The 14,668-nt window shown below is 40.6% G+C and overlaps 1 protein-coding gene across 1 annotated transcript in view; it reads right to left on the bottom strand.

The window, feature by feature from the left end:
- Positions 1–3,043: 3,043 nt before the first annotated feature.
- The window catches only part of PCSK5 (proprotein convertase subtilisin/kexin type 5), a 296,183-nt gene continuing 284,558 nt past the window's right edge, over positions 3,044–14,668 (bottom strand). Inside the window, exons 31-37 of the mRNA XM_026652353.2 lie at positions 14,150–14,386; positions 13,312–13,542; positions 11,003–11,180; positions 10,347–10,564; positions 7,191–7,291; positions 4,852–5,038; positions 3,044–4,336 (exon numbers count right to left, since the gene is read on the bottom strand). Coding sequence (XP_026508138.1) covers positions 3,924–4,336; positions 4,852–5,038; positions 7,191–7,291; positions 10,347–10,564; positions 11,003–11,180; positions 13,312–13,542; positions 14,150–14,386 — 1,565 coding nt within the window. The 3' untranslated portion in view covers positions 3,044–3,923. The remainder of the gene's footprint in view (positions 4,337–4,851; positions 5,039–7,190; positions 7,292–10,346; positions 10,565–11,002; positions 11,181–13,311; positions 13,543–14,149; positions 14,387–14,668) is intronic.

Here is a 14,668-nt window from a genome sequence, read left to right on the forward strand (position 1 = left end):
TAGTACCCTGATCACTCATCTAGGGACTGTAGGTTCTATTGATAGATAGATATGTAGAGAGAGCCCTTTTAAAACCAGAGACTATCCTTGGCTTTCAGTGATGCTTTTTAGTGTCCGCCACATTTACCATCTAGTTTTGATTTTTTTTTAAAATAACGTTCAAAGGAGTTAATCTGATCATTTAGAACTAATAAAACAAACCTGGCTGTGGTGATCAGCATCCTGTTGCAAAACACCCCCCTCACCCCACTACAAAACTTCCTCCCCCTCAAGTTCCTGTTGATACCATTTATTAAGTATTCACCCCTTACAATCAATTCCCTCCTGAACAAAACCAGTCCCCCTCCACAAAATCAATTATCTCCCACCTTGTAAAACATAATTAATTTCTTCCATCTCACCCAACACAAAATTAATATCTTCTTCCAGGAGCTCTTAGAACTCAGCCTTCTCCTCACAGCAGCCTGTCCCACCTCTTTCATCCAAAAGCACTGCTCTTGTGGAAACAGGGAAGGCGCTTCTTGCTGCTTCTCTGCTAGCCAGGCCTGGCCTGCTCTGCTTCTGCAGCTCCAGGCTCATAGTATCGGTAAGCAGCTCTTCATGCTTCTTTTTATGCCTTCTTTCCTGCCTTGCAGCAGCTGGAGGAATGGATCTCCATGGCAGTCAAGAGATACAGATTAAAAATTTTGGTAGCCAAAGAGCCATAGGTGGCAAGTCAAGCTGGATGCAGAAGGGCAAAAGCCAAACACTAGGCAGGTCTGTAACCTAAGCACAATGTAGAAGTTAAGGCCTAGATTTTTTCAGAGGTATTTAGGTGCCTAATTCCAGTGGGGTATATTTAGGCACCTAAAGATTAGGCAGATCTGTACCTCCAATGGGAGTTAGGTGCCTAAATACCTTTGAGGATCTGACCCTCAATCTCTACATTGTGCTTACAGTGCAGACTCTTTTTATTAGGTGCCTAAATATATCCCATTGGAGTTAGGTGCTTAAATAAATATCTTTTGAGGATTGGGGGATAAGTGACTTGCCCAAAGCCACAGAAACAGTGCAAACTAGAACTGAGAGTAGATCTCAAAGGTTTCTGGCTCTCAGAGGTGTACTAAAACCACTGTGATTTTTATATCTGGTCCATTAGGTAGGACCACATTTTTGAATAGTGAGTTGCACATTTTTAGTTTAAAACAAATCCCTTTTTAAGTTACAGGAGTTCAAAAAGGAATATTGTGCAAGACATTTCCATTAGTTTGTCATGTGGGTAGTTTTGGACACACCAGCCTTTCTTCATGCTGAAACTGAAAGCCCATAGGCTGCTCAGTTCATACATATTTTTACAGCAATTTTAAGCATATTAGGAACAGCTTAAAATAAGCCTTTGAAATTTGATAAGGGCAGTTTCAGGTTAAAGTATATTCTTACAGCCAATTTATACAAACCACTACTAAAATAAGGGTATTGTTAAATGAGAGGTGTGAACAGGAAACTGTTTGAATAGTTTTTCTCGGTATGGCCTTTCAAATATGTTTTCACTGTTTTGCTTATTCTAGCCTTTGTTTTGTTTTGAGAACTTTTACCAAGAATGAGCTTTTACTTAAAGTGATTTGTCAAATCTTTATTTTCAAAGTACCTTATTGTTACATCTTTTCCTATAATTATAGGCCATTGATTTATGTTGGGCAATATGTTAAAGGGTTTTTAACCCTTCCCCTGGTCTGCAAGTAAGGGTTTGAAAATTTGGCCTTCAGCCCTTTTCAGTACAAAGCAGGGGACAATAGATACATAGACAACAGCCCACTTTTTTGTATTACAAATTCAGATGTGTAATTAATCAGCATGTGCATCTCCAACACCCCACTTTGACAATGAGGATTTAAATAATTAGAACCCAGTCCAAGATTGCCGTTGACTTCAGTGGGCATTGGATTGGGTTTTGTGGAGGTGGGAAATGGTGGAAGTGGGAAAGAAACCTGAATTAATGATTTTTTCCCCTTTAATAAAGTGAATGGGCTGTTGATTTGACAATCCTAACTTCAGCCAGAATTTAATATACTACCTAAACCAAACTTTTAACTCTGTTTGCTAGGCATAACCTGTAGGTGATAGTACTTATGTAAAGTGTTCCATAGCATATTTTACATGGAGTCTATATAGCATCAGCATGCATAAATAGGGGAAAGGCAGGTGTTCCCTATTCTGAGTTAGGTGGGTACATTTCACTTGGCTCTAAATTCCTCCTGTAGGGGAGATCCATGGTAATTGTAATCCATTGGGACTACACACCTAGTGGCCCAGAGAAGATTTAAAATACGTGCGCGCACCCTGAAGGAGCGAAATGGGCTTTATAGAGGCGTTTCTTTAACCAGCCAATAAATGACAGTAGTAAGAATATTGGAAATATACTGAAAGTCAGCTTCCTTCAGGTCATCACAAGTATTTCTAAAGCTCTCCTATCAGTGTTAACCAAAAATACTCTAAGTGTATACACCAATTGTGTATTGTAAGGAGACAAGGACTATTAAATGCATTATCTAGGTTTTTATATAGCATCCCTTACCATAGTATCCGAGTTCCTCACAAACATTAATGAATTAACAATCCCACGCGATACAGAAATATTATTAGCTCTGATTTACAGCTGGGGAGCTGAGACTGAGAAAGTAAGTGATTTACCCACAGTCACATAGGAACTTTGTAGCAGAGTGCAGCATTGAACGCAGGTCTCCTAAGGCCTAGTCCACAGTTTTAGCCAAAAGACCATATTACTAGTGAATAACAACCTTCTTGGCATGCTTTTGTACAAAGATTCAGTTTATTCTTTCACAACAAAGGAACCAGGTTTAGCATCTTCTCATATAATGCAATAAATTATACAATCTATAATGATAAAAAAAAATCATTGTCTTCCATTGTTTCATTTTACGTTTTTCAGTGCAGTGTTGATTACTCCCTTTCCTATTATCTTAACATCCAAAGTCATTTGTGATAGATATGAAAAGTAGGATTAATAAATCTTTTGTTTCATGTCTGTTCTGTGACAATTCTCTGTAATCTCGAGATTTTTCCACATACATATTTATAGACTAAGCACTCCTTTGTACTACGTCCAAATAAGTCTGTACAAAATGAAATATTGCTTAAAATGCATACTCACTAAGATAAAAATGAAACACGAGTTAGTCATATAAAATATTTCAGATATATTTTCTTTTTTTTTTTCATTCAAGCCATGGCTACAGCAATACATTCTACTTGGAATAGGGTCAGAGTGACCTCAAATTTTATCTAAAACTGAATGTCAGAGATATTAAATCTTTGAGGAAATGCACTTAAAGGTTATAGAAATGTGTCAGATTTTGGGGCTTACCAGTGCTTTGGATAATACTATGAAAGGAAAAGAGAGTAAAATATGCAAAATCACATTATAAGTTACAGTACAAACTTTAATCACACAGAAATAAACAATTAAGTGACATCCTATCCCAGGGACATCTATCATGTAGATACATATGCCTGTCTTGTTTATATCAGTATATTTTTAAAAGGGATTGGCAAGTGCTAGTTGGATACGTGTGTGTGTTTTATATACCTATGCACTTACAGATACATACTGGAAAATATTTTATTTCCACACATGAGTATACAGAAAAAGAATCTTTTAGCCAACCCATTTCTTGAGTACTGCTTCTTGAAAGACCCATCAAGGATTTATAAAATGTTTTGGAAACAAAAGTTTAGAAACAACTCTGCTTTCACAGTATGTATAGCTAAAATCCCTTTCTCTTAGAATTACCACAAACATAAATTTCTGCTTGAACCCAGTCATGCAGAGAAAAAAATATTTTATATCCCCTATAACCTAACTAAATTGATTTAATGTAATGAGAAAGGCAGTAAAGAGGAAAAATACACAAATTAATAAAAAATTATCTAAATGCATAACTTTCATCATCATATTCCAGTTCATCTTCCTCCTCATCCTCCAGAAGTCCATATTTAAATTTACGATAGACTGTGCCATCCTGGCTCATATATACAATATCATCATCATCATCTTCTTCGTCATCTTTATCCCAGTCTTTATACTCAATCACTTGATCATCTTGATAGCTGGTGCTGTCATGGTGGTTGCTCTTGTAAGAAGGGAAGGGTTTTGAATGATCTGTCAGCTTCTGGTACCCACCTTTGTTTACTGTCTGGGCTTTGGCTCGTGATCTTCTCCAGATGAATACAATGGCTCCAATGCAGAGGATCAGCAAAATGGAGGTAGCAACAAACAAAGCAGTTTTCCCTTTGCTTTGAGTTGGTAGGTTCAGAATGGTCTGTAATACACACTCATCTGCAAGTTAAAGGTAACCAAAAAAATGTGAATAACATGACATAGTTAAAGTGGGGACTTCGTTTTAGGTGAAAGTTTATGTATTCTGTCTAATAGCACATTTAAACCCACTAACAATTTAAATGTGTTGGACTGAATTTACCTCTGGGGTAAAGCATTGTAGCTGCTTTGAGTAGCTACAATGGAGTTACACCCGGGGTGAGTTTGACTTGAATTTAAAATGCATTCCTCAATTTGCCACCTAGTTACACAAGCATTTCCCATTCAACCAGATCATGAAACACTCTGAGAAGACTTGGAAGCTGTCTGCTGGGATCTGACCCTTTAAAATAGCAGCAGTGAGTGAGAGAATCTAGATACTCTGGCAATGGTGTATTAGAAATGCATTTGTATGCAGCAAAGTCCTGCAATGATAATTCTGCAACTCAGAAGAAAATCAGTTTAAGAAACCAAACAAACACCCAACAGACCATAAGGTCATTAAATATCAACATTTCTCTTCATCTCAGTCCTACCTTGTATTTCACTGCAGTCGCAGCACTCCTGGGTTTCTGTGAGATTAGAGCCATCACAGCACTGCACACAACGGCCCTCGTCTAGGTAGAGTTTCATTTTAGCTGGACACACAGTGCAGTTGAGGGGTCCAGGCCCTTTACACTCTACGCAGGTATCATGGCATTTTTCACATTCTGATTGGTCTCTCTGGGGATACAGAACACAATCAAACCACATTTGCTTTCCTTTTCTATTTCAGCACGGAGCTGGCAATTCTATGCTGTTGTAATCTGAGGGGACAGATTCTGGTCCCGTGGACATAAATGGCAAAATTAGTTGGGACCAGGATTTAGTCATGGTGTTTAGGTCGGGGTGGGCAAACTTTTTGGCCCGAGGGCCACATCTGGGTATGGAAATTGTAGGGTGGGCCATGAATGCTCACAAAATTGGGGCTTGGGGTGCAGGAGGGGGTGAGGGCTCTGTGGTGGGTCCAGAAATGAGGAGTTCAGTGTGCGGGAGGGGGCTCCAGGATGGGGCAGGTGTTTGGGGTGTGCCTGGGAGGGGTGAGGGCTCTGGGGTGGGGCTGGGGATGAGGGTGCTCCGGGCTGGGATCAAGGGGTTTGGAGGGCAGGAGGGGGATATGGGCTGGGGCAGGGTGTTGAGGTGTGGGAGAGGATCAGGGGTGCAGGCTCCAGGCGGTGCTTACCTCAAGCAGCTCCCAGAAGCAGCGGCATGTCCCCCCTCTGGCTCCTACACTGAGGTGCAGCCAGGCAGCTCTGCACGCTGCCCTGTCCACAGACGCCACGCCTGCAGATCCCATTGGCTGTGGTTCCCAGCCAATGGGTGCTGTAGGGGTGGCACTTGGAGCAGAGGCAGCGTGCCAAACCCCTTGGCTGCCCCTACATGTAGGAGCCAGAGGGGTGTCGTGCCACTGCTTCTGGGAGCTGCGCGGAGCCACGGTATGCAAGGAGCGGGGCACGTCCCTGACCCCGCTCCCCAACTGGAGTGCCGGAGTGGGGCAAGCGCCAGACCCTGCTCTGTGGCGGGAGCTCGAGGGCCAGATTAAAATGTCTGAAGGATTGGATGCGGACCCCGGGCCTTAGTTTGCCCACCTCTGGTTTAGGTGATGGCCACCATCTTGGCTGATACACCAAGGAATGAATGGGGCACCTCCAGAACTAAAAGCATGAGCTACTACATCGTAAGCTAAAGAGCCAAGGCACTGTAATTGGGAGCTGTAACAACTCATATCTTCTGTGAATTGACGCAGAGCAGGAGCTGTAACACATGGAAGCCACTAGTGGCTTCCATATAGTTTCTTGGTGAGCTGCACACATCTCTGTAATTTCTTCTGTCATCAGCAGTAATAAAAACGACACTGAAAACGAGGCCCCACAGTAATATAAAACTCTGGAGTATTTTTAAAATGTAAGCCTCCATTCTTGAAGCCTAATGCAGCTCAATTCCCTTAATAGTTATTTTAAATGTGACAATCAGCAAATAACCACATGGCCTAGCTCATTTCATTGACATGGCAAATGATTCGGAGCTGGGTCCCTATGGCTGGTGTTACAATGACTGGAGAAAATGAGTATTTTCCCTCTTATCCCTCTTCCTTACCATCTGCTGGCTCATGGGGGACAGATCCTGTGAAGTGCTGAATGCCCTTGGCACCTGAAGGCATTAGCCAGCACCTCATCAGAGGCACTCAGTTACACACAGATCAGACTCTCAGTCACAGCCTAGCTCTGAAACTTACTTAGAATGTAAGTTTCATGGGGCAGGAACCATGTCTTTGTTCTGTATTTGTACAGTGCCTAGCACAATGGGACCTGGGTCTATGGGGCTCATAGGCTCTACCACAATACAAATAATTAATAATTATTATTAATAATAATGACACAGCCTTGAAGGAAACTGCTCAGTAATACTGCTAGGATAATTGAGGTGGGTAGAACAACTTGGAAAAGATAAAACAAAAAAGAAAATGTGAATTAAATCCATCACCTCTGGAATCCTTTGGAAGTGAGGTAAGGAAATGCCTGTTCTAATGCCTAGCACCCATTCCCACACATCTCAACTATCCCCCATTATAGAGGTCATCTCTCATTTGATAACCCTCTGTTTTGCACATACTCAGGCCCTGATTGTAGTCTGACTTAATCCTGTTTTACAAGGATGGAATTCCATTCATTTCAGAGAAGCATTTGGAGTCATGTCTTCTCCACCAAGAGGGGAATAAAAATAACTTTTGAATTCTGCAAGATCAAACACTGTTTGCTCTGCTTTTCTCCTTTGGTTTTCAAGTCCATTATTATGTAAATATTTCCTAGAGAAGATGCTTGTGTATAGATAGTACCTCTGGGACTTTGTATTCTCCAGCAAAACATTCAGAGTAGCAGATTCCACCTGCTAGATGGTAACTCCACACACAGGACGTACAGCTGAGAGCTCCCTTCCCTTTAAAGGAAAATAAAGCAACAGTTTAATATTGGAATATGAAAAGTTATCATCTTCCTTTGGAAACTATGCTAAACTGCTCCCACCAATGACACAGGGCATTTGTTGTCATCGAGTATCAGTACTGAACATGCCTAGCATTAAGAAGTCTATTTGAAAAGTGCCTGAGCCATAAATTAAGAAAAAAAACCTTGTGCTATTAGAATTTTGGGTGCTCAAAAATATTTTCAATATATATTTTTAAGTTCATTAAATGCTAAAAGATTACTGAGAGAGACAAGTGGTGTGTGTGTGAAGGTCTATGTTTTATTAAAGAAGAGCTCTGTGTAACTCGAAAGCTTGTCTCTTTCACCAACAGAAGTTGGTCCAGTAAAAGATATTACCTCACCCACCTTGTCTCTCTAATATCCTGGGACTGACACGGCTGTAACAACACTACAAATAAACATTACCGGATATGGCAAAAAGAGCGTGAGCCATTTTCCTATGAGTGATTCAGATGATTTGCTGGATGTTATAATGTTTTGCTTCCTTAGACAAGCACTAACAGAACACTGTGGCTTGGTTTATTACACAAACAGTCTCATAGGCAAATACAAATGTTACATGCACATCTTGTGTGGCGTATTGAAGTGGATGGTTTGACATGATTAACGTGAAAATGGGGCTGTCCAATCAGACTTCAAACCATCCCCCTTACCCCCATGTCCATGGCTGTGTGAGAAAAGAAGAAAATAGAAATGGAAGAAGTGGATAAAGGAGTGAAATTAGTAGCATTGTCTCAACTAGTAAGGGCTAGATTGTCACTTGGCCTAACATGGCCATACAGCCCCCTCTCCCGGTGCTGCTGGATTAAGGTTATCCAGATCACAGCACTGGGTTCCATGTGCCAGAAAGGGGCTGTGCTGTTGCTCCGTCTCAGTAAGTGTGGAAATGGAGGGGAAAGTAGGGAGGGACCTGGATAGAGCCATGGCTCTTCCCCCTCAAAGTGCCAATCAACAGAACTTCACAGTTTTCCAGGCTGGAATAAATTATTTCCCCTCTGTAGCAAGTGGGGAGCAGGAGAAGAACCATGATTCTCCAACCATAGTTCCTCCCCAGTGCTGCTGGGGCAGCACCGCAATGTGACAACAGTTACAGGCTATACACTTTTTGTTTAGGAGGAGGATTATTAACCAGTGGGCTCGTTCATATTCAATCGCTCCAGTTTTGTAACTATGGTGGAAAATGTGCCCAGTAGTATTAATGGCAAAACAAATACAAAATCATGTGTAGGAGGCAGATTGTAAATTATAACAATATTTCTGATTCCAAATCCAAGCCAAAAATATTGCTGTTGATTGCAATAATTTGACTGTACAACTATATTTTAATAGATATCAAAGGGGACGTTTCATTCCAGGGGTTGCTTTCAAATATTATTATGTTGCAATTAACCATCTGCATTCTTCAATGCATATAGTACATTCTGAGCTACAGAATAGCACCTGGTAGCTATCATTTGATGCCATTCAGAGAAACAAGGAAACCATCTAAGTCCAAGGAGAATAACACTGCCCAGTTCAAAATTGGATACAAGCTAATTTAAAAAAAAAAAAAAATAAGCACCAGGTTGGATTAGAATGGTATTAGTACAAAATGGATGGTGCCTCAAGGTGAACTTCAAAAAATATTTGACTGTATTTCAAAACACATTTTATCCTACTACCCTTGAACCCTAAAGTCTGTGCTTTTAGTTTGATTTATTTCATTAGCTGTCGATTTTCTGCCCCTTCCTTTGAGAATCATTCATCTCTGAGAACTTGGAACCAGAGTCTGAAACCCTGACACACACAGAGTAGTGCATTCAATGGGACTGTCACTAGTCACAAAGTAAGGCAGTACTCAACGTGAATAAGGGAATCAGAATTTAGCCCCTTAGCTTCTTATCCCCTTACTGAGCTTGAGTAGTATCTCATTTTGTGAGTAGCCCCATTGATTTAAATGGGACTACAGTGGAATAAGTGCTGAGTCCAGCAATGAGCTTGTTCTACAGCACAATTATTAGTAGCCAACAGACTTCTAAAATCTGTCTAGTGATACTTTGGCGAAGCAAGTACAGAATCATTAGAAAACTGTTCAACTCTCATAAATGAACATAGGGTCCTGTGGCACCTTTAAGACTAACAGAAGTATTGGGAGCATAAGCTTTCGTGGGTAAGAACCTCACTTCTTCAGATGCAAGTAATGGAAATCTCCAGAGGCAGGGGAGGTTAAAGTGTTCTCCTACTGGTTGTTCACCAGCAGCACTATCACAGGACCTAACCAGATCAGCTACAACATCACCGGCTCATTCACCTGCACGTCCACCAATGTTATATATGCCATCATGTGCCAGCAATGCCCCTCTGCTATGTACATTGGCCAAACTGGACAGTCACTACGCAAGAGGATAAATGGACACAAGTCAGATATCAGGAATGGCAATATACAAAAACCTGTAGGAGAACACTTTAACCTCCCTGGCCACACAATAGCAGATGTCAAGGTAGCCATCTTACAGCAAAAAAACTTCAGGACCAGACTCCAAAGAGAAACTGCTGAGCTCCAGTTCATTTGCAAATTTGACACCATCAGATCAGGATTAAACAAAGACTGTGAATGGCTATCCAACTACAGAAGCAGTTTCTCCTCCCTTGGTGTTCACACCTCTACTGCTAGCAGAGCACCTCACCCTCCCTGATTGAACTAACCTCGTTATCTCCACACTGATCTATACCTGCCTCTGGAGATTTCCATTACTTGCATATGAAGAAGTGAGGTTCTTACCCACGAAAGCTTATGCTCCCAATACTTCTGTTAGTCTTAAAGGTGCCACAGGACCCTCTGTTGCTTTTTACAGATTCAGACTAACACGGCTACCCCTCTGATACATAAATGAACATGTTTGCATAACATGTAAGTTACCTACTGCACAGTGTTACCAAAAAGCTTGAGCAGAGAGAGTTGGAGAGAGAAGATGTAGATCATGTTTTAAAGCTCTTGTGGCAGAGAAGCACATAATGTAGGATCTTACCTTCACAGGAGCTGCAAGTAGGGTGGCATCTTTCACAGGTGTTTGTATCATGATCCTCATAATAATATTCAGGGCAAGAGGGGAGACATTCATTCTTGGAGTGAAGCAGGAAGAAATATGTATCACAGGACAGACAGTCTGTGGGCTGAGGTCCCAAACACTCTTTACAGCTCTTGTGGCATCTCTCGCACAATCCGATGGAATTGTTTGCATAATATCTGAAAGAAGTTTTAGAAGAGGTGGAGGTATGAAAATGTTTACATGGTCAGAAAAGATCCATTCCTTTCAGCTATTGCAAAGATTTCATTCTTGATTACTCTTTTCCTTGCAAAACTGCAGTCTTAATGGATGTAGGGTGTTCCCTTTAATGCATGTGTGCCATTTGGCCTCTGAGTTTAGCAAAAGAGCAGCACTTTCTAAAACAGTGGGGCAAATTCAGTCATGAAGTAAGCAGATGCGCCTGTGGACTAGGACTCAGGAGATCTCGCTCCAGCATATTTCCTTGCTGGGGAAATCCTAAATTGTCCCTAGAGAGCAACCTTAGTGTAGAGAAATAACATGAGAAACTTTCATTGAAAAAAAAGCAGAATTGAAGGCTACATGTTTAGCAAAGCTCTGTCCAATGTAGGTTTTAGTTATCCATCCTGGAGCCTTACCCAACTGTGCAGACTTGTACGCATCCCTTTCCTTGTTTGTACCAGCCCGATCTGCAGGTATGGCACTGCGTGTTGTGTTTTCCATAACAAGTCTCACAGGTGCTGTGGCATGTGAAACATCGTCCCTCATCACTGTCAACATAATATCCATCAGGACACACTTCTACACAGGTTGTATCTGCAGAGGGAATAATGCAGAACCAAGGATCACATACAATATTCTCTTCTCCCCATTGAGGCTAGATGACATATCCCATCTCAGATTCTATAGCAAAGCCAGAAAGGGAGTGCCCTGCTGTACTAATTATTTTTATGTCTTTTAACTCTTATCCCTTCATTTGTCTGTCTCCATTTTCTCTGCCTAATATAGACTGTAAACTCTTCAGGGCAAGGACTGCATCTTTTTTTAATTCCTGAAAGATATCAAGAGATTATCATATATAATAATAATTAATAACCATCAGCATCTGCTATTTATATCAGAATATACAAAGAAACAATAATCTTCAGGAAATTTTATCCCTCCATCTGCAGCGCCATTTATCTCTTGGTTTTCCTGCTTTTGATTCTAAATACCTAGCTCACAGTTTTGAAGCATATTTGGTCACATCTATAGGATTTATGAGAATTTTGAGCCTTTATAGCTCAAAGGCTTTAATCCCAGTGAATAATTGAGCAGCTTGGCTGCTGCTTTGTGTGATGGGAGAACACACTTACAGTCCTGCCAAACGTATCATGAATATCACAATGTTTCATTGAGATTTCAGAGGGAAATCAGCAGAACCTAATTCTGCAATGTAATGCTAGCACTGAGACAGTTAACCATATGGGCTTCAACCTACTCAATGTTAATTAGGGTGAAGGAGAACAATGACTACTAACAAAGTGAAATAATCTTTCTTGTGTGTTTCAATACTCAGGTTACAGATAGGCAAGAGAAGATTTTTTTCCTTACTAATATTATTTCTTTGATATTTTGTTTGCCACTTTCTGGACTACAGGTTGCCTGTCTAGCTATCTCAATCTAAGGGAGAAACAGTAATGAGCAAAATGATATTGTTCATTAGTAGTGGAAAGGGGCCTGAACCAAACCCTCAAATCTGTACCCTCACAAACTTGCGGGTTCAAAATCTGGATCAACATCTGAACTTTCCAAAGCTTAAAGAATTGTGATTCAGTGTTCAAAATTGGACCAGAGCTGGGAACTCTGATTCAAGCCTGGATCTAGGATTGGGATCACAGGCTTTAGCTAATGCCCACATCTATTACATCTCTATCATATTCTCACACTATGATGACTACAAGCAAGAAGAAATGTGTGATTAAAATGGTATTTCTCTGCAAAATTATTTATTTTTGTCTTAAGACAAATTCACTAAATAAATAAATAAATATCAGGATTTGATCTTACAATAACGTTTCTCTAGTTTTGATACAGAAGCTCGCTTCTCTGGAGGAAATTTGGCCTTTAATGAACTTTGTAAATGTTCATTTTTGTTTGTTTTTTATGTGCACCTATTCACTAAATACTAAATCCTGATGGACTTTCAATATTCACCCAGTCCTTACTCAGGCAAACCAGTCTTCTGTTCTTTACTTCAACCATTAGTTTGCTTGAAATGCAGTCAAACAGAGAATTGATCTGGGGACAATTTTTCAGCAAGTCTCCTTAACGATATCTGTATATTTGTGAGTATATCTATATTTCACACTCAGAACCTGCCAAGGCCTTTGAACAAATCCACATTTGCATCTATACATGAGTTTTATGTGCGCAAAATAGATGAATTTGCAAAATATGCAAGCAGGGCTAAAAGAACCCAGATGGTTCTTAATGTGATTTTCAAGTCACCAACTTGTAATCAAAGCTGTAGGAACCGACAGTTGAAAGCAAGCAGAGAGTAGGTAACAGAAAAGTTTTAGTTCTTTGTTACCGTAAAGTGTCATGATGGTTAGAAGTTCTACTTTGGGCCTCAAAGTTTGTCAGGCCCAAACCTAAATATCTGCCCAAACTCCAGGGCTGGTCTCATATGGCCAAGAGATTTTCTTGACTAGCTCCAAAGAATCAACTGGCATGTTTGCATTGTGGCACAAACACCTGAAAGCTATCTGTCATACCGGACTTGCAATGATCAGATTGGCTTCAGCCTGTTGAAATATGGATCCCATGACCAACCATCTTGACATTTCATGAAAAGGAGCAATGGAAGTGCAGCTTGAAGCACCATGATTAATGGGGATCTGCATATGTCACACATCTTCAAAGGAGAAGACAAAATAAAACCTGGCTGCAGGAGCATGATACTTACTGAGAAGATGCAGATTTTTTGGACAGCTAAGACACTGATGTTCAGCAGACCCTGTACAGCGAGAGCACCTCTTGTGACAAGGCTTACAGGTCTGAGTTTGCTCATCGTGGTACTCAGTGAGAGAACAATACTTGGATGTCACACAGTGACCCTGGCTGTTCATCACCATGCCCTCTTTACAGGTAAGGCAGGCAGTGGAAGAGGAGCAAATCTGACATGTCCTGTCACACTCTGAAATGTACAAACAGCAAGTATTTCACTACTTTTTTTTTTAATTTCAGATTCTTTTTAAGTAGTTTTAATTTGTCAAGTAGCGAACATACACCCAGGGGCATATTTTCATTTGGGGAACTGGAGAAAGGTTTGTGTGTTTGTTTAAATATTATTTCCTATCCCATTCTTTCTATAGCCTAACAGTTTGCGTTCTTTATTGACTGCCACTGCATACTGAGCAGTGGTTTTCCCTGAACCAGCTCCAGCGATGCTTGGTCTTTTTCCTGGATGGTGACATATAATTTAGAAACCAGTAATGTGTATGAGTAGTTCTAATTATTACTTCCCATGTGCATTTCCTTGCACTTGTCAATAAATTTCATTTCCAACCATGTTGCCCATTCACCTAACTTTGTTGGGTCCTTCTGGGCTTTCTCACAGTCTTCTCTTGTTTGACTAGACTAAGTAATGTTGTGGCATTGGCACATTTTGCCGCCTTGCTGCTCTCCTCTTTTTCAGGATCAATGGTAAATATATTAAACACCCCCCCCCCCAAATCACTTTTAATACTATTCAACTGGTTCTACTTAAGACTGTTTTCATATTTTTGGGGAAAAAATAATACCTTGACAATCTTCAGTCTCTGTTTCATAGTAAGTCCCTTCTGGGCATTCTCCAAAGCACTCGCCATTGTGCAAAACAAAGGACCTGCTGGCACACTCATTGCAGTCATCCGAGTCAGGCCCATCACATTCTTTGCAGTCCTCATGGCAAGGAGAGCAACTCCTGGAGTCAGCATAAAAGCCAGAAGGGCAATCCGGCAGACACTTCCCATTGTGCAAGAAAAACTGGTCCATGCATACTAAGGAAAAAGAAAAGCAGCTGGCTAAGCAAAAGAACAGCTTATTTTCTTTTACTGATAAAACCAACAAAAACTGAATATAGCACCTGCTGCATTACATCTAGGGATGGACAAACTAGTTCAGAAAAATAATAAAAAACAAAAATTGTCCTAGAGCCTTTACTAAAATTCAGGTTATACCTAGATTGAGCCTCTGCATGGAGATGGGCCTATGATGCAAAGTTACCTCTGAATTTAATTCCAAACTTCTCAAAAGTTCAGGGATATTTGGATCTGAACTTT

This window comes from Terrapene carolina, unplaced genomic scaffold, assembly GCF_002925995.2.
Source record: "Terrapene carolina triunguis isolate 2854851 unplaced genomic scaffold, T_m_triunguis-2.0 Scaffold113, whole genome shotgun sequence".
NCBI classification, from domain to species: Eukaryota; Metazoa; Chordata; order Testudines; family Emydidae; genus Terrapene; species Terrapene triunguis.